This window comes from Oreochromis aureus, linkage group 2, assembly GCF_013358895.1.
Source record: "Oreochromis aureus strain Israel breed Guangdong linkage group 2, ZZ_aureus, whole genome shotgun sequence".
Classification (NCBI taxonomy): domain Eukaryota; kingdom Metazoa; phylum Chordata; class Actinopteri; order Cichliformes; family Cichlidae; genus Oreochromis; species Oreochromis aureus.
This window is the reverse complement of record NC_052943.1, coordinates 13,293,315-13,314,360: the sequence shown is the minus strand read 5'-3', so window position 1 is coordinate 13,314,360 and position 21,046 is coordinate 13,293,315. Positions and strand designations below refer to the sequence as shown.

General features: G+C 39.8%; 1 protein-coding gene across 1 annotated transcript; it reads right to left on the bottom strand.

The window, feature by feature from the left end:
- Positions 1–6,362: 6,362 nt before the first annotated feature.
- hrh2a (histamine receptor H2a) lies at positions 6,363–21,010 on the bottom strand. The gene is made up of 5 exons (XM_031741462.2): positions 20,948–21,010; positions 10,741–12,163; positions 8,296–8,467; positions 7,736–7,920; positions 6,363–7,160 (listed from the first exon to the last, which is right to left on the bottom strand). The coding sequence occupies exons 2-4, from the start codon at positions 11,744–11,746 to the stop codon at positions 7,902–7,904; spliced, it is 1,197 nt and encodes a 398-aa protein (XP_031597322.2). The 5' UTR covers positions 11,747–12,163; positions 20,948–21,010; the 3' UTR covers positions 6,363–7,160; positions 7,736–7,901.
- Between the last annotated feature and the right edge of the window lie 36 nt (positions 21,011–21,046).

Genomic DNA, 21,046 nt, shown 5'->3' with positions numbered 1-21,046 from the left:
GACACCTTTGATCACTTTATTTGCCCACTCTGTTTCGTCTGTTGTGGTGGAAAAAGCTTTCGCTCGACTTTTTAGCTATAGACATCTGCAGCAACCCACAAACATTTGCCTTTTGTTTTTTGCTTCGTAGATCTCATTATGTTTTCACAGGTGACTTTTCTCTTTGTCCAACCTTGTAAAAGCTGGCCAATATAGCTCCTCAGCCTCCTCTCTGTCAATAATTTTATAGTAAAGATGCAATGATGAATGGTTTTCATGTAGCCAGCAGCTGTCCCCACACCGGAGAGAGAGACAAAGAGGGGAAGAGAGAGGGGGACAAACAAAGAGAAAGAGTGAAAGAGGAATATGAAATGTGAGATGCTCATTTTGGTCCCTTGCTTCATAATTTCTGTGGATGTATTTATCCTCCATGGATTCAGCGGGAGCAATGAATTCGTCGTATGAATCAACACCATCAATCTTATTCACTTCTGCCTGCCAGTGAGCCCTGGAAGTGGTGGTCAGGCTTCAGTCCGCACACTCAGATCGGGCCACACTGACACACACGCGCGCGCTCGCACACACACTGCTCAGATGGGGGTGACCCTGGCCTGACCCCCCTGCTGACCCCCAATCTGTTCCCCAACCTCACACCATGAGAGACCGGAGCACACTGGGATAGGGACACGCACGCTCAAAGACACACACGCACTGGCACATAGTGCGGCGTGTGATCTGATGGATATTTCCTCAGACAGTACCATGTGTGTGGGCAGAGTGCGTGCGGACACCATGCGTACGTGTGTGTATCTAAGTGTGCGTGGTGCCATAGCCTCTGCCCCCTCCCACTGGTGTTAATTGATTCTTGGTGCGCTGTGCTGATTGGTGTGAGGACCCCTAGAGGCGGGCTCAGTTCACCCCCCAACACACAAACACCATGCCCCCACCCCATTTTATCTAGCACCTGACTCACACACACACACACACACACACAGTACACACCAAACAGACATACAGTATCTCTATGTAATGTATGTCCACAAACTGTTAAGAGCGCATGTGTTGACTGTACTGGTGAGAAAATACACATGCACACACACACACACACACACACACACACACACACACACACACACACACACACACACACACACACACACACACACACACACACACTCGTGTCTTTCAGGGGGTTTTCACACCCTGGTAAAGAGGAAGCTGGCTAGCTGACATGAGCAGATTGTGGATCATATGAGACAATCCACATAGAAAAAATCAGTGTCTTAGAGGTGATTCATGAACAATATAGGTGGGCGTAGGTGTGTGTGCATGTGTGTGTGTGTGTGAGAGAGAGAGAGAGGCAGAGAGAGCCAAAAGAGACAGTAAGAGAGATGAATCTCCGGTTATTAATTTCCAGCCGCGGCCCCTGGGTGAGATGTTAATATAGGGCTGATTGTGACTAATTTCTTATTAATTGCCATCAGCGATTACACAGTGGCCAGTAATGTGGCTAATTTGTTGAAATGAATTTGGTTTTTGGAGGCATTTTAATTGCTGCAGGTGGGCAGCGTCTTCTGCACACTGTCACTTTTGTTTTTCAGCAGGAAACTTTTGACGTCGCGCCGCTGCTGTGTGTGACTAGTAACAGCAATAATGTGTGAATTATGTCGCATTATCCTAACAGCACAGAATGTGTACATGTCTGTGTATGTGTAATCTTCGCATGCGTTTCTCCCTCTTTGTCTGAGGACATGCACAGAAACAAATCTTTGCAGCATCACTGTAAATGTCCTTGATATCTTATTCATCAGCCTTATGCATCCTCCTCCTTCCATATATCTTCGCACGTTCACGATCATTACAGCGGGGATGGAGGAACATTTAAGTTGTTGCCTTTGTTTGTTGAATGTTTATAGCTTCCGTTTGCACAGTCTCAACGACCACTGAGGAACCAGTAGATACAAAATCCAAATCCTCCTATAAAAGAGGAGATGCCCTCTGGGCAGCCATAGCTCATAGTTGGCCTGATTTAGTGGCAGCCAGGAATCTGGGCTTGAATAAAGACAGAGAGAGCGAGGGCAGAGTGGGAGAGAGAGAGGAAAAGATAGCTCCCTGTGTGATAAATAGCCCAGGCTCCCTCTATTGCATTAGCCGTCCGGGCCGATAGATTGCGAGCCCAATAGACCCAGACGTATGCGATTGGTTTCTCATATAAAAGTTGCATATTAAATTCCTTCACAGGACTGTGCCCCCCAAGCATGAAGGAGGGAAGGAAGAAATGGGAGTTAAAAAGCAGAAAGTGGAGAAAGCAATGGAAGAGCAAGAAAAAGGCTTTTTATGAGAGATGAAACGAAGGCAGAGTTGGGGAAGCCTGAGAAGAAGCGGGAAAGATAATGGCAGGAGAAAAGTAGCTTGATGGTAGAAAAGACAAATGGTGATGTCATGTATTTAATAAGTCCGTGGATATTGGGCGATGAGTGCGACCGTACGTCCATTTAATCAGTATTGCTTCCCAATGAAGATTTCTCTCCTGTTTGTGCACGCCCGCCCTTCTTCTGTTCTCAGCCGTTCTCCACACACTAACGACCTCTCTAATTGTTTCCAAGCTCATTAAGATGCTGATGTTTTAATAGTAATTAATCCGTCATTTGCCTACATGCAAACGCGGGCCACTGAGGTTTGTTCATCGCTCTTTCAATACACTGATAATGCAGTAGCCTAGTCAAAGGAGACAATATCCTGCTAATTTAGCTCATCACTGTTAATTGGTTGTTAAGTGCCTTTAATTACCAAGCAGGCTTTGGGATTTAGGTCTGCAGAATGAGAGGGATCCCCGTGATTGTCCCTGTTCGTCTAATGAATCTTGAGTGAACTTTGAAAAGTGGAATAAATGACCAGAGAGTGAAAAGAGACTCGCACTGACCCCGTTCTCTTTTCCATCTGAGCTCCCTCCTCATTTCCTTTCTTCTTTTCCTTCCTTTTCTCTGTCCTCCTGTCCCTTCCTCCATCTCTCTCTCACTCCCTATCTCTTTCTCCAGATATTATTAACTCATTAAGTTTTTTTCATTATTTTTAATAAAAGATGAGTTATGGCTTTAGCCTCACTGTGGCAGCATCCCCCATACTCTCGTCCTCCCTCCCTCTTCTCTCTCTCTCTCTTTCTCTCTCTCTTCCCCTTCAACCATTTACTCCCTCCCTTCCTTTTCCTCATCCTCCCATTTTCTCCTTCCTTCTCAGCCATATTGCGCCTGCTCTGATACATCTGACCCCTGAACTGCAGCCTCTGACCTCGGTGTTGCCGGTTGCAACCTTCTGTCCGTCTTCTTTCCTTTCGCCACACTCACTCACGTCTATCAATCATCTCTCTTTCTCATAGCGCTGAGCAGTCTTTAGATGGCATTCATAAGATTTATGATTCATGATTCTCTCTCTTCTCCTCTGTCTGTGTGTGTGTGTGTGTGTGTGTGTGTGTGTGTGTGTGTGTGTGTGTGTGTGTGTGTGTGTGTGTGTGTGTGCAAGAGAGGGAGAACAGAGAGAAAGAAAAGGGGAGTGCGAGAAAGACAGACTGAGGGAGAGGGAGAAGGAAAGGGGCTTGTCGATGACAGTCTTGAATAATGACAATATCTATGATTGATAGCTTATATAGGGCTAGTTGAGTGTGTGTACTGTATTTTTGTGTGCGTGTGCGTGTGTGTTAGAGTGACAGAAAGAGAGTTTATGTGTTCCGTTTTCACCACATTAATCTAATGTTAAAGGAGCCATGATGAATGGTTTTCATGTGGTTTGAGCTGTCAGTGGTCACAGCGATGGAGAAGAGCAGCAAGTGACCAGAATTACCAAGGGACACATGATTTTTATGTAGGAATAGAGGGACTCTAGAGGGAGAAGAAAAAAACAGAATCAATTTTCTCTCTGATATTAACCAACTTTAGTGTTTTGAACTGTGGAAGCCCTACGTAATTCTTTTTCTTTCTCACAATGTAAAGTTTCTTTCTCAATTTAAAATTTCTTCTTCTTCTTTATTTAGTTTTGTATTCATTTATTTTGCAGAGCCACGCTGATAATATACATCTGATAGTAATGTGTGTTTAAAGCTGCAAACTGTCAGGTAGAAGATGGCCACAGGTATGGTCACATCTGCTCTGCTTAACAAGCCTCTCTAACCTGCAGCTCTAAAAAAAAAAAAACATTATGCAACAAATACAGTTGTGGTGAAATGAAAGCACAACCTCTTTCTATTCTAAGGTATTACGTATTAGAAAATCATAAACAAAATCTGTTCTTTTCCGGGGCCTAAAATTAGATAAAAAACAGATTCAGATGAACAACAACACATGACATATTACACTGTCATTAGGTATTTTGCAAAAACTAAGCCAAAATGCAACAGCAATCTGTGAAAAACTAATTACACTGTGATTCAATAGTGTTTGCTGTCAGAGAGGTGACCTCATATTTGACTACTTTGATATACAAAGGATTTCATGGTTGACTCGGTGACTGCAAGGTGTTCAGGTCCTGTGGCTGCCAAACAAGTCCAAATCACCACCCCTTCACTGCTGTGCTTGACAGTTAGTACGAGGTGTTTGTGCTGAAGAGATGTTTGGTTTTCACTACATGTGGCATTATAATTATGGCCAAACATCTTCACCTTGGTTTCATGTGTCGGAAGGAAATTGTTCCTGAAGTGTTGTGGTTTGCTCGGACGCAGCTATGCCAACTTATCAGATCCATCTACTTTTAGAGAAAATGAGCTTTCTCTTGGCAACTCTTCCAAAAAAAAACTATATTTTTCTAATGATACTGTCATGAAATTTAACATTTAATATGCCAACTGTGTGGAGTCTGAAATGTAGTTCTTGTGTTTTTTGCATTTTCTCTGAGCATTGCACGGTCTGACATGGGGGTGAATTTGCTGGGACGTCCACGAATGGGAAGACTGGCAGCTGTTTTGAATGATTTTCACTTGTGAATACCTCTCTCATTCTACAGTTATGGACTTTAAATTTTTTGGGAGATTTCTATATAATCCTTTCCAGATTGATAAACAGAATTGTGTTAACACACACCTGAATGCTCGAGAACCAGCAAATTGTTAACATGTCTGCTTTTATAGAGGGTCTCACTTAATCAAATCCATTTGACTATCAGCACCTGGTTGCTGGTTAACCTCCAAATTCCCGTAGAAGCAGTAAAGGTGAACTTCTGCTTCTGCATTTTGGTGTAGTTTTTCTTAAATAAATAATTACACCATGTAATTTGTCATGTGTTGTTCATCTGAAGCTACATTAACTTTAAAAAAAATGTTTGTCCTGATATGTAAAGCCTCATAATTACCTCCTTTTTTTAAACATAACTGTAAATATTGAAGTATATGACCGCTTAAAGTTGGATCTCAATCAAAAGTTACTCACAAAACCTTTTTTCTGTGGGTTTGTTGTTTACTGCATATGTGAAGATGCACAATGTTAGCCTGACAGTTTGAGGCAAAGCACTTAATTGCTCTCAGGTCAGGTGTTTAGCCTGAGCTAGATATGTCATGTTCTGTACCCAGTATCACTTTTTATTGAGACATTGTCTGCACAGCTGCCAGCTGATCAATGATATCCCATCAATTTTATATAAGAACATATCAACACCTAGTAATTTGCACTTTTACTCGACTGACTCCAAATGTCATCTTGCTGTCAGAACTCCCCTTTCAAATTAAACAATTTTAAGTCCGTCTTAAAATCTTGTTGCTCGTCAAAAAGCCCCGTCAAAGAGGGGAGAACCTTTCCTGAAAAACATTCAAGTCTAGTATTTCCGAGCTTACATTTGCTATAAATTCCTTAAGTTATGTTTGGCATAAATGTCTGCAGCTGAACAAAGGCTCTTTTTTATCTTCATATTTTACATAGTCACGCGTGAAAGCAATGCCTTGCTAGAAGACATGAAGAATGAAATACATATGAGATCTGTTCAGCATTGAGTAAGACAGACTTGAAACAATCAAAACTAATCCGTTATTTCTCTAGAGTTGAATTGAAGAAATGACTCTCCTAGCTATAAACCAAATAAGTGTTTCCATGTGGCGAACTGGATTGTAAAATCAGTTGTTTCCAGCTACAACCTAACATGCATGTATATATATTAGTATACACTTCTGAGTCATTCCTCAAAGGAAATAGCTTGAAGAATGGAGAAGGTTAAGTGTTAATGTGGCAACAGTTTGAAGCGATGTTTGCTGACAGCTGTGATGAATTGTTTCCAATGTACTTGTGTTCCTTACCATACACACACGTTTTCTGCATCATCCCACAAGATAAGATCTGTTCATGCTTAACGGCCTGTATTGTCTCCAAAAATGGTGGTATGTATCATATTTTTTATTTGAGCTGCTCTTTATTGGTATGTTTGCTTTTTGAGGAACAGTGCATGCCATTTATTCAGTCCATAGTTACATTTACAGTATGATTCGACGCTTACACTTACCAGCTCTGTACCACAAAATGATAAACGGTAAAACAATATATGGAGGGGGCTCCATTCTTTAAAATCTACACATAACATTATTTTGCATGCTACACATTGAAAGGTCACATATTTATCAACACATAAATAAGTGTAACGAGAGTCTATTTGTCACCTTCTCCCTTCCGTTATCTCATTTTATTGAACATTTTTAATTTAACACCAATTCTTCCTTTTTTTTCCATTACGCAGCTGTGGTATTTTGTATTCCCACTGGAGTGCACTCTTGAGTCAGGATATAAAATATCCAGTCCTTCATGAAATTGATGACCAACAAGTTAATTGGCTGGTCTTCACTGGGTCCTGCTGTGCTTCATTACTATCCACAGTTAGTCTGCTTAAGAGCATTTTAGGGCCATATGTTGCCCTGAGTGACAGTTGGCTGCAGTCAACTAATTGTGTTAAACAAGTTGAGTTTTAGTTCCGTCCAAGTAGAAGCAGCATCATTTGTTTGGTCCTGGGTGGATTGAGCTGGCTGTGCGTGTGCAGTTGATTCTTACTGATGAGCTGTAGAGTTGCAGAGATCCTTATCTTTGTATTCATAAAGACACAAATGAAAAGGAGCAAAGGTTTGCTCGTCTATTCACTCACCGTTGGAAATGTATACATACATACAGGGCTACACATAAAAGTTTCAGGAGGTAGGATGGGTCCCGTGGAGGAAATAGCTGTATGCACAAAAAGAATACTGCAGTATTAATGTACAGATCAGACAGCTTACCCAAAATCACAACAGTAAATTTATGCAATAAACTAAAAGAGAACTTGTAGTATCTGGTTAAAGTAATTACTGGATGGCAAATCTGGAGACCCCAACAATGCAAACATAAAGATGCTTGAATAATTATGTGCTTTAATGTAGATTTGATGGACTGTGTGTCTGCGCACACTCGTGTGTGTGTGTGCTTGTTGCTACAGAGCTCTGTGCTCTTGTCGGCAATATGGGCGCAGATTTTGTTCTTTGTTGTTGTAACTGAGTCAGACTTTGAGCACATGCACATAAAATGAACAATTAAGTCAATGATAGTCACAAAATGCATAGAAAGAAATGATAACAGGATGTGAAACTGGATAATGTAACTCCTTTATTCTGAAAGCAAATTTCTCAGCCTAATAAGCATATGACAGTATGGCCCGATGTGCTGTGGATGACACAGCTAAAATGTGTGTATTACAGTTCGTTTGTTCTCAGCTGGACTGGTTTGTGGGGGCTATAGGGATGTCAGAATGTATTTCTACTTACATGATGTACTATGGATGTTTCTACTGTGATACTGGATGCTTCCAAATAGAGGGGGGTGTACATCTTTGTCTATCTTTTGTCTGTTTGTTGCCCTTTTGTCATCGACCTGATGGATTCCGGTTTTGGGTTGTTTTGTAAGCACACCATCCACCTCACCAGCACAAGCTCAGCACAACCTGGGTTCACTGAAAAGAATGAAGAAAGACATATTTGTGCATTTGTGTGAGTGAGAAGATTTTATTTTTCAGAGTATGACAGAAACACATTTTATGATTTAGTGCAATGACATACTGAAAGCAGGGTATCATATAGAGCCAGTGTCTCTTTTTTCATAGCATCACATTCATCTCATTATGACTGAACATCGGTGCTGCACCATTGTCACTCCAGTCTGGATGCAAAGTATGATTTTTTTTTTTTAAAGTACTCGATTTATATATGATGAGGTTTGAGTCATGACTGTGCAGCCAATAACACCACTGCTGACACAAACTCATCTGCAGCATTCTGTATTCATGTTCATGAAGCATAATGTAACAATAGCCTGAATAATAATTTACCTTCCATCACCACTGACATCTGTGGTAGCAGTGCCATTTGCAAATTGGATAGATGTTGTGGCTGTCCTGCTGTTCATTTCTTGAAGCATGACATTTTGATGTGTTAGACCTGCTCTGCAGGTGGCAGGGGCGTGGCCGCACAGCAGCGTTACCTCTGTAAGCTGGTCTCTGGCTGAGGAAATTCAAAGTAAGATGGAAAGAGACTGAGAATAAGGATATACTGTAAAATGTATTGACACTATAATGTTTGCTGTCTTATACAAAACAGTCAGAAACCAAAAATGGACTGGTATGTATGTGTTTAGTGCATTTGTAGTCTTACTGACTTTAGGCTACAAGCCACATTTAACCATATGTTCATACAAGGTTTTATCGCTTTGAACACATTATCTACCTCACATTTTTTATTTATTCTTTCTGCCATGGCCAATTTAGAATAAAACAAATTAACCAAAAATGCATGTCTTTGGACTGCGGTTAAGTCGAAATACCTGAAGGAAACACACTCAGGTAAAGGGAGAAGATGCAAACTCCACACAGAAACCAGACACCAGAAACCTTCTTACTGTAAGTGCTAACCTTTTCACCAGCATGCCAGCTAACTCAGCTTTATTGATTTTGTACTCTCCAAGAAACTGCATGTTTTATTCCTTATTTAAACCTGGCAGTGTGAGTCAAATATTTGTCCCTCATCAGAGTTTGCCCGGGTGATTACACCCTCATTAGCCAACAGCGGATGAGGAGGAGGTCTCGCTGCAGAGTCTGGAAATGGTTCTAATGTTGTTCAGCAAATGTTGGATATTTTTTGAACTGCAGCTGATTAAAGTCATGAATAAGGGTCCTTTTTATTGTGCTGTGGTGGACCATGCTCCATGAAGTTGTCCAGATTGGTTACAACTGGGTATTTTAACATACTCATCAATGACGACTCTGACTTCTTTGCCAGAGCTTTTATCAGCATCGTGAGTTACCAGCATGCTTATGGCCCTACACATACCAGAGGAGACAGACTGGAGCTTGTTTGTACTTTGAGTTTAAATGTTGTTTGTTCTAGGAACATTTTTATTTCTGATGATCACTGTGTTCTTTTAAAAAAATATATAACCCCACTCAGGTTAGGTCTCAAATTTCTAATTGTTTTTCTGCTGATATTTTTTTTATGCTTTCAATTTATTCTTATCCCCTTATAACAACGTTAATCCTTTAATATATGTTTTTAATAGTCATTATCTTATCAGTTTAGATAAAGTATGTCCTGTTAAAAATGAGATTAGCGCCGTCTTCAAACTCTTCTCCTTGGATAAATTATTTATGGTTTAAGGTGTTCTCGTCAAAAAGTTTAATTTGTTTACCCATTCATTGCTTTTAGTTTCTTTTAAAACTTCAGTAAGAAATACAAAGGCTGCTTGCTTTTCAAACCCAGTTTCAAAGACCAAAGGTAGTCCTGGGGTTTTATTTGACACTGTGATATTGTTACTCCTGCTCCACCTGCTGTCACAAATATTTCAAAAATCAATTGTGAAAATTTTCATACTTTCTTTGCAGGAAAAAAAAAAAAAGAAATGTGAGAAATAATAATCATTCGGCATCTTCACTGTCTGTTCCTACCCCAGCTGAGCCTGTTATTTTAGGAAGATTTTTACCTGTTTCTTTTCTTTGTCTGTTCAAATTAATTGAGTTATTGACATCATCCTCCTGTTCTCTTGATATTTTACCTGCAACTCAAAAATGTTTCATTTACTAGTATTGGTTCCTATGTGCCTACTGTAATCAAACTTCAGTGGCCGATCAAGTCCCTGCTTATTTAGTCACATATTTTAATTTTTTAAAAAAAAAGCTTAATCTTTCTCTTCTTAGCAGTTTTAAAACCAATCTCAGAATTGCTGTTCATTGCTCACCCACTGAGCCTAACCTCTGCCTTTGATACTGCTGAACCTCACATTATGCTCTATAGATGGGGATACTGGGTGGGTGTATCAGGTTCTGCTTTGTAGTGGTTCATTTTCATATCTGTTTGAATGATCCTTTGGTTTTCTTCCAGTTCTCATACCCATGGTGTGCCGCAAGGTTCGATTTTAGGGGCCTTTACCATTTCTGTTATATCAGCTCCCTCTTCAGAACATGGTGAGCATTTTTAAGGATATTTCTTACCACTGCTGCACAGATGTCATTAAGCTGTATATTCTTTTTAAGCCCCATATGTTTCTACGTTACAGATCTTGTACAGGTGTTGGATGGCTGACGGCCAACTTTTTCTCTAACATAATGAGGAGAAAATAGAAATCTTTGTTTGTGCCCCTGATAAATTTATGCATAGGCTAATAGAAACACTAGATTCCCCACTTTTCCAAATGCTTCCAGTATCTTGTAGTAGTTTGTGATATTAATTTGGAAAACAGCTATACAAGTACAAATTTTTCTTTTACTTACTTTGAACAGCTTTACCTGCTGTTACAGAAGGGGATATCTGCTGGCTCCTCCATCTGCTGTACATAGGGCATCGGCATCTCAGTAGATGGGTATAGGCTGACCTGAAGTCCCTGTTGAGGGCTCCGTAGAGGATTGGATTTAGGGCTGAGTTGGCATAGCCTAGCCACAGCACAATGGAATATTCTGGCACTGTGCCAGGGTCTGGATGCTCCTGTAGGCCCAGCACTGTGAATAGGATGAAATAAGGTAACCAGCACACCACAAAAGCCCCAATCACTGCTGCCAGTGTCACTGTGGCTTTGTGCTCCCGCAGCGCCACAACTGTAATGCTGGAAATCACAGTGGTGGTAGTGGAAGAATTGCTCCTGCAGTTGTAGCTGGTGATGCAAGTGGGGCGTGCACTGACAATGCGCTTGGCCTGTGCACGTGCAATGCGAAGTATTCTGAGGTAGGTCCAGCACATAGCCACCAGAGGCAGGTAGAAGGTGAGAAGAGAGTCAGTAAGCGCATACGGTCTGTTCAGTTCAAAACGACATTGCCCCTTCGAAGCCCAAGGCCCGTGGTTCTGCACTGTCCCGTTAACGGTGTTCCATCCCATTTGGATGGGCAAGAAAGACACGGCCAAAGACACTGTCCAGACACTCGCCATGGCTACAGCAACTCTCCATGGCAACACCAGTGATGTATATCTCAGAGGCATGGTCACTGCCAGGTAGCGATCGACACTGATTGCCAGGAGGGTGAGGATGGAGGCAGTGCACAACATAACATCCATGGAGATATAGAAGTTGCAGAAGACTGCGCCAAGTGGCCACTCTTCATTTAGCTGTAGGAGAGCAGAGAAAGGGAGGACTAAGAGGCCGAGCAGCAGGTCTGTCACAGCCAGCGACACAATGAAACAGTTAGTGAGGCAGCGGAGACGTCGAGAGGCACAGACAGCCAGGCACACAAGTACATTACCAGCGACAGTCAGGAGGATGAGAAGGATCAAGATGAAGCCCAGCATTACTTTGGACAACATTATTGCTGTTGCTTCACTGGAGTCAATCAGATGACATCATGACCGCTGCTTTATGTGAACCATTGTCCTGTTTTTGTGTCAGATTTTAATCAGATGAAGGATGGTTGCTTCAAGGGCTCTCATTGATTAAGTGCCACTTAAAATCTTGGCCACCCACATGTAATTCTTTTATCTCCAGCTCTCCCTGTATTTTCAATTTAGGTAGTAACTGATTGTTTCCTGTTGTTGAAAACCTAAAAAGTAACATATGGACTGATAAGAACAGCTTTTCCAGTCATACTAATGACAGTTAAAAAAAAAAAATCCGACAGGCTGTTGGTTGGCTGTTGAACGGCTTTATGTCTGCAAGACTGATTAACAGTGGTTCATGGTTCATCTTCCTGTCTTCAGCACCATTTCATATGGATATAGTGACACCTAGTGGACAAAGACAAAAAGTACAATTAATAAGCCATTATGCCATACAGTCACAGATACACACTTCTACACTCACACGTCAAAAAGATGCGGCTTTGTTATAAATTGGTTGTAACTGTAATTATATGTTATGTAACTGCTATTATACTACTACTGTAATAACCCTTTAATGCCTGCAATATTAAAGCAAAGGTAGCTAGTCAAACAAATGGTAGATGTCATTTTAGGACAAACTGGGTTACACTGATAAGATCCTGTCCTGTTTAAACTGAGGAGGTCATGTGAAGGAGCATTTAATTGCTTGTAAATTCAGATTTTGCCAGAGAGTTTATTGTTTCTTCTTTGACAACTTCAGTAGCGTGTCTTTAAAATGACACATATTAACCTGTTGAAATGTTGTTTAATGTTGAAATTAGTACTACATATGCTACAGCACCAGCAATGGCTTCACTTTTGTGCACCTTTAGAGAGTTGCAAGCATGTCTGACACCTAATGTTTTACATGTATAATGTATGATACTAATTATTTCATTGTGAGCTTGCACATAATTAATTCATTACATGCATCATCATATTTTACATGTATGCCACTCTGTATTATTTCATGCTTCCATTTTACAAACCTGTTTTCAAACAAACTGTCAATCTAAAAAAATCTTTCAGTGATCGGTAAATATTTAAATCAAGGGCATCTCATACGCAGCCTCAATTGTTAGTATGACTGAACCATAGTTCAACAACAAGAGCACTCAGAAAGCACAACTTCCCCATGAAGGGCAAGCTCTATACTAAAGTTTTATGATGTTTTTATTACAATATGTTGACATCAGTCTGTTATGGCATCATTGTGTCGTGATAGGGCATCATAGTGAAAAACAAAAAGTGCGTTGTACAGCTCTCTCTTTGCCCTTTTATATGATATGTTACTCAACATTGTTTTCTCAAATGTTTTCTCAAGGACAACATTGACCTCGGGTGCTAACAATGATGCTTAGGCTGCTTAGCCAGCCTAGGTATTCATTTCCCCTAGTATATTGCTGCGAGGTTTGAAGACAAACCATAAAAAATTGTTGTTAATATCAAGTTTTCACTGGTTTACATTTGCTGTGCCCATGACCTTGAACTTGATCCAAATTGTACCAAAATTAAATCAGCTCGAGATGTAATTTAAATCCACCATCACACAAAATTGGAAAATTATATCTTGAAAACTGTGGTCAATAGACTCCTAACAAACAGACAGACAGACAAGCAAACAGAACCAATAATATGCTCACTTCCTTCGAGGGAGGAATTTTAACAAAAAAAAAGAGAAAATTGAGAAATCTCTGAACGCTAGTGGCAAAGACCACGACTAAATGGCTGTGATGTTCAGGCCTTCAGGTGCCACTTCATCCATAATACACAATATTGAGGTGGAAATCACTGCAAGGGTTTAGGAGCAATTCTGAAAACTGTTATTACTAAATCAAACTAAATTTTCAAGGAGAAAACCATGAAAAAAAATCTGCTTTTTTAATTTAAAATGGATAGAAGTGAAGTCTTTCACTGTCTTCTGAGCAGAACAAGGAACGAGATATATTCAAGAAGGAAAAGGAAAAGTTTGGAAAAGGATTTGCTTTTAGAAATAGCTGTCAGTGAGTTTTAGGATTACCTGAAATGCCAAAGCTTGCCAGCTATGGATATTTTTCCCTGCTAATTTGGGGTCAAACAGCCCTTAGACACCTGTTGGAGGAGTTTGTTAACTTTTGGAGGAAAGATCCACTCACAGGTTAGAACTGTACTCTGAAAGGCACTGTGTCAACCAGATCTAGGGCTCAAACATTTATTGTGTACAGGATACAACACCAGGTAAATGTCTTGGCACTGTGTGACAATGCACAGGCTTTGCTGAGGTCTAGCGTCCTATACCAATTGTATTCTCACCTGGATGATTAGAAGAATCCAAGTTTAAGGCACTTCTGCATTGGCTTTCCCTCTAAGTTCTATCTTTTACATCTTTTACAGTCTATCTCAACCTGAGTCTGAGTCTATAGATGGTGACAAAAGGTGAAAGGCTGTTGCTAAAGATGTGATTTATTTATCTGCAGGACAGGTTGTTCTGCAGGAAGGTTCAGTGTTTCTATCACAGAGGAAGTGGAACTTCTTTTTTGAATGCCTGTGCTTACGCCAGCCTTCTAAAACAAACATGGCAGGGACCTGAATACTTTCTAAAGTGACTTTGTGCCACAATGGTAATATACAGCACAGTGCAAAAGTCTTAAACCACCCATAATTTCTCTATATTTTGCTGGGGAAATGGGTGATGAGTGCACTGATTTATTACGAGATGCAAACCTGAACAAAAATATAGTATAAGTACTGTATAAGGTGACAAGTATAAGTCAAAAAGAGAGTGGTTATTCTTCAATACAGCCTGAACTCTCTTGTAATTTATTTAAGTAGTCTTCAGGAATAGGTCTCCAGGTTTCTTGGTTGACATTCATATTCTCTTCTTTGGATGTTTCCTGCCTTTTGTTCCATTTTCTGTCAAGATGATCCCACACTGCTTTGATTTGAGGTCCAGGTTGGGCAGGTCAGTCCATGACTGGTAGTATTCCATTGTGTGTTTTTCTATCCAGGTATCCTTTTATTGCATTGGTAGCATGGTGGGGATCATTATCATGCTGAAAAATGAAGCTGCTGCTAATTAGACATTTTTCAGATAATAGTCCAAACAATTTCCATTTTGACAACATTCACAACACCACTGCCTGAAATGCAGTCCAAAACCATTAAAGATGGCTAGAGACCATGCATTGAGTATTTCCTTTTCAGTCACCTTTCTTACTGAACATGTATTGATAGACCTCTCTGCTGAATCACACTTGTTATTAATCTCTGTCTCTCTTCCACAGCATGTCCTTCATCCTGTCTTCCTTCTCTCACCCCAACCGGTCACAGCAGATGGCTGCCCCTCCCTGAGCCTGGTTCTGCCGGAGGTTTCTTCATGTTAAAAGGGAGTTTTTCCTTCCCACTGTCGCCAGAGTGCTTGCTCATAGGGGGTCACATGATTGTTGGGTTTTTCTCTGTATGTATTATTGTAGGGTACCTTACAATATAAAGCGCCTTGAGGCGACTGTTGTTGTGATTTGGCGCTGTATAAATACAATTGAATTGAATTGAATTGAATAGACCCTCACTGTTGTATCTCTCTCCTGACCTCCTCTGTATATATTCACAACAATTTGTAAGACCTGCAGCAACTGATTTTTCAGTAATTTTTTTCTGCGGTGTCACACATTTCTACCTGTTTCCTTTCCTGTCTCCTCATGACCACTGGCAGCTCACTGGGCTTACTGGACAGAGCATGTGACCCACATGCTGCAAGTCTAATGCAGTGGCCTGATTTGAATGTGCCCAAAGGTTATTCACTGTGTCCTCTCTTCGTCTTATTCCCAGCTTTCCTGTCTTTGCCCCACTGTCCTATCGCAATAACAATAAAAATAAATAAATTTAAAAAATATATATCAAGAAATAGAATGGCATCTTCACAGTCACCTTTCCACTGAGGCCCATTCTGATGAGGATTCAGCAAACAGTAGATGAATCAACTGAAGGACAAGATGCATCTCACAGATCCTGTGTCAGGCCTTTTGCAGTATTTTCTCCAATTTCTTAAAAAGACATGACTTTCACATACTGTTCATCCGCTTAAGGTAGTTTTTAAGCCATTCTTGTTTTGTTCTCCACTTCTCAAGTTTTCTCAAGTTTTTAAAGGTCACACTGCACATCATGCAGCGATATACCACCAGCTAACACATCTTCGGGAATGACGTAAAAATACAATTTTGGGGGGTAAAACTTGCCTTTTGTCATAGATTAATCTAAAGAACACTGAAAAAATGATGTGCTTTTGTACCAGGCTGGTAATAACAAAGTACCAAAAGATACAATTTAGTTTAAAACTGGTTCTCCTCATTGCTAAGTAGTCTGTTATGAATAGACCCATCATTGGTTCATCCCTTGAGTTAGGTGCCTTTTTTATGCTCGAATAATTCATCGGTCAGTGTTAAGGGTCAAATAAACAAAACAACATAAAAGCTTTCCTCTGAACTAATTGTCAAAGAAGAAATTTCGAATGACCTTCAGAAAGCTTGGAAAACGACTGTTCAAAACCACTTATCAAAAATTACAAGAAAATCTGTCTCCTTGGAAGCAAATTAGAAAGAAATGAAGGGGGGGCGCTTTAGACTTTTGCACAGTACTGTATTTAGAGTTTTCCATTAACAAATAACAACCTTGAATGATAAATTATTCAAAGCTTTACATCCAGACTTTAATGCTTTGTTTTCTACATAGACCTTGTTTACAGATTTACAGAGCGGTATTTGTACTCTGAGAACACTAACGACATGTCGGCTTACGCTTTTAATGTGTGCCTGGTGGAATGTGGAAAACCACTACTAGATAGGTAAGAGAGATTGTGTGTGGGCAATGTGTGTCTATTAAATGTGGTTGCGTCAGTAGGTGGTGGGTAATGTTTGCCTCTCTGTTTTCTAACACTGTAATGGATAATGGGAGATTTGCCAGACTTGGTTCAGTGCCACTTGCTTATCACGTTAGATAAAGATGCTGAGACTCGGGCCCGATGGCTTCAAATCAAGACAGGAAGACAGGAAGAAAGAAAATTACACTTCACAATGAAAAGAGATGTTTTAATTAAATCTGGTTCCACAGACACCAGCACCAAATCTGTAATCTCTGAACTCTTCTAATCTGCACATTTCTATGACTTACTCAGCACTGAGCAAACACCGATAACAGAGCCACTAACGCATGAAGTGCAGTTCTTAAATGCACGTGGCAACAGAGCCTTTATATCTCACAGAACAACAGACTTTTGTTGAGATTTCACCTGTTTTCATCATGAAAAGGTGTTACTCACTTTGTCTCTCATGCACATTTTCTTGCAAAGAGCTAGGAAAAGATTTGGCTCGCTTTCAACACAGGCCTTACAGTCATTTTTTTTAAAACAAGGGCAACTTTATCACAATCTTGGGCATACCATACAGAAAATGTATATATACACTATGTATGCGTGTGCTTTTCTTACTTGCTCTGAGCTCAGTGCTTTAGTCCAACTTCCCATGTCATAGTGCATGTGTGAGAACTTAACTATGTTTGCTTCCTGTGTTTATCTTTGCATAAACATTTGTGTTTTAATTTTAAAAATTATATTATTATACAGCCTTGACCAGTCACTTGTAGTAAACACATAATATATTTAGCACAAGATGCAAATGGCCCACGTACATTTGTCTTTCATCGGTATTATGTCACCATTAGTCTGTGTAGATAGTAAAAAATAAAAGTCAGTCAATGTCATTCACCTTAATGCTGGGAAACAGAATCCTGTGATGTGTAAAAATGAAAAAAAAGAAGAAGTTTTTTTTAAATCCCTCATTTAGACACTTTATTACTGACCATCTGTTTTCTTTCACAAACCACTCATTAGTTGTCCCTAATGGAAAGCAATGGTGAGTGCTACTGCAGCTGTATGCACTATATAATAACACACATTCATGCATGCACATGTAGGTCTGCACTGACACACTAACATGACCCAAAACATATGTCTTGGTAATGGATTTTGAGGACCGTAATGGATTGTAATGACTGCTGAGTATTTTGTTTTCCACGGGATATAAAAGGCTGCACTATCCTCAGAAGTTTCTTGCAAAACAACACTTTTTAAAAAAATGTTTTCAGGTGTTGAGGAAAAGGGTCGCATTGGTTTGTGGATATGAAAACAGCACTTTAAGAGTTCATCCTGCGTGTAATAAGGTGACGCCCAGTATTTCGAGGACTTAAGAGAGATGAAATATAAAGTGATTAACTGTTAATTGCAGCAATATTTTCCTTTCTTTGTCTTCTCAATGTAGGGAGATATAAATGAGCTGAAGAGGCTTCATCCTGTCTCACCCAGACCTTTCTTTACTCAGCAAGCGGTCTTGTGAAAAGAGTCCAATTTGGGTATAAGGATGAAAGGCAGGCAGAAAAGTACTTAGAACAGTGGCTCTTTACCAGACATGGTCTAAGCTCTGGGATGAGTAATGGAGTTATTTATCTCTCAGCTGGGACTCTCTGCCTAAATTGTGATATTCTCCAAATACCAAGTGTTCATCCTCTGACCTCTTTTTTTTTTTTTTGCTCGCCAGATGCGTCTTTTTAGAAATAAACCAATAATAAACGGATGCTCCTCGTCATCCCAATAGGTAATCAAAGTAATCACATCTATTGTGATAAATGCAATGTAATGTCTTTTGAATATGTTTAGATTAATCTACCCTCTCAACTGACTCCAAAAGGTAATTTCACCCCCTGCTGAATTGCAAGGGGTGAAATTGCCTTTTCAGATTGGTTGCTACCGACTAGTCATGGATCCAAGGAATAACTCAGCTATACATTCATTTATGTTTCAGGAAGTATGGCAATGGCCTGAGATTGTGCGCTGAATCAGATCTCTTGTTTTGCTGTGAATTCATGCATTTTTGAGTAACATATTTGTTTGATTATGATTGGACAGGAGCTAAGTGGTTAAATTATTCAACGGCAAAAAGAAGATTAGACTGTACGGCAGCTGGTGCGATTCTGAAAACGTCATTTTTTTCAACTATCATCAGATCAATAAACATTTGTCTAGTGCTAAAGAGGACTACTGATGTTGAAAGTAACTCGTGGTCCATGTGCATACATCGTCCATTAGAGAAACATAATACAATCAGGGATACAAATCTTTAATTCGTCTTAATACAGTTTAATTGGGTATCAAGTACTTGGCTCACTGACTTCCTCTGTTTTTGCAAAGCAATCTATGGCTGTCTGCTTTGTTGTGAACGTGCGTGCGTGTTTGTCTGTGTGTATGTGTTCAAATTTGTCTTCCTGCTTGCCTTTGTTTCTGTCCTTTGGTCTGGGGTGCTTGGTAGGCTAGCTGTTCTGTATTCTAACCAGTGAGGGAAAGCTGTGGAATCCTGATGAAGCGTGGAAATGAAACACACTGCGACAGACACGACCGCAGACAGGGGGATCAGACACATAAAATATGCATAGACACTAACAGCATGCTTTGCTGTGGCACACACACACACACACACACACACACAACCAAACACACAAATGCAAGTTCGGGTCACATGGGGGTGATTGATTGCCCTCAATATGTCATGCTTGACCTTACCACATCACATCTGTCATGTCATCATTGCAGCCATATAGAGTCCTTTACAGAAATAATGGTGTGTAATGTTGGCACACACACAGACTTTTTTGCACACAACTGTTATCAGCTGGTATACAGTTGATACAGTTCATATAGTTACCAGCAGCACATTTGAAAGGGAACTTTTGAACTGCTGAGCAGCAAATAAAATGCAGTGACCATGTCATGACACTAAACCACATCCTCTTGCTATTCTTGTAACCGTTTCTCATTCTTTGCTCACTTAGGTGTTACAGCCAGTTTGAGCTATGTATGTGGCGACCTTTATTTGAATAACTGCACACTTAAATTTTATATAGGCCAGCTCACGTCAGAGTTTGTATATCTTGCTTTAAATGTATGATATCGCGTGTTTCTCCAAGAAACAGCAATGGTGTTTTAAAACAAAGTGGGTATCATTAGACGTGACTGCACAATGGCTGAAAGAGCATAGCTAGTCCTTCCTTAACTCCATAAAAATCAATAAAACCAGTGCAACAGTTAAAAGCCAGATTGTCTCAGTCATCTCTTATATACAAAGTGATTTACAACAAAAATATATTATTAGATATAGCCAATATTAAATGCCTATAAATACCAAATGTAACCTTCTGGAAATCACTAATTTGAGAAATAGAATCAGTAATTTAATTATTTTGATTTTAATTAGATTTTATTTCCCAATACTCCAGCAGTTTGGGGGATAAAACCATTATATTTTGTTTATCAGCAACTCCAGGAAGACTTTATGCACAATAGGATAATGCTCATAGTAATAAACTACTCATACATGCTAATATGTACGCAGACATATTTGTTATGTCTTGTTGTAATTTAAGTAGCCAAAAAAAGTCACAGCTACTCTGCCACCTCTCTGTGCTGATCTACTTGCCTTTATAGCCCACCTTTAAGGTTTTATAATAGAAATTCACACTGTTTTCATATATAAAAGGGAAAGGGTAAAGTTAAAACACAGACCTTCAAAGTGTAAAAGAAAAATTATCACACAAAGAATAATCTCACTTCCTCATATTCAGAACTGATTACATGACCTCTTTGTATATTTGTCTTTGTGCCTAATTCACATGTTCACATCAGGCTCAGAAGTGGCCCAGCTGAATTCTACACAGCTGCAAACCTCTGACATCTGACAGTTTCTATTCATGACCACGTCACTGCCCACATACGTACTGCTTCTATACTTTTTTCTCCTCATCTTTGCATTTAAATGCAATAAACTATAAAGAAAATCTGCCATCAGCACATAAAAAGAGACTTAAATTGAATTTGTACTGACTGTGCTGTTAATTAAATAGGGTTTCATCACCTATTTGACCAATCTTAAATGGATTTAACTTTTTTTAAATTATTTCCCATTCTTGCTTGGCTGCTGAAAAGCACTCAAGTAAGACAGTGCAGATCAAATATTAACTCAAGCTTGATTATGCTGTCGGGCTACAGCACGCGCCGTGTTTTCACGTCTAGCTCATTTAAATTTGAAGACATATTAAACAGCAAGTATAAATTAGGAAACTATCACTCACCTTAGCGCTTCTTCTCCTCGTCTGTGATGACTGCCCTCGTTACACTGCTCTGCTCCCAGAGCGAACCACAGTCTTGCTCATGAAGTGTGTGCATTTGCA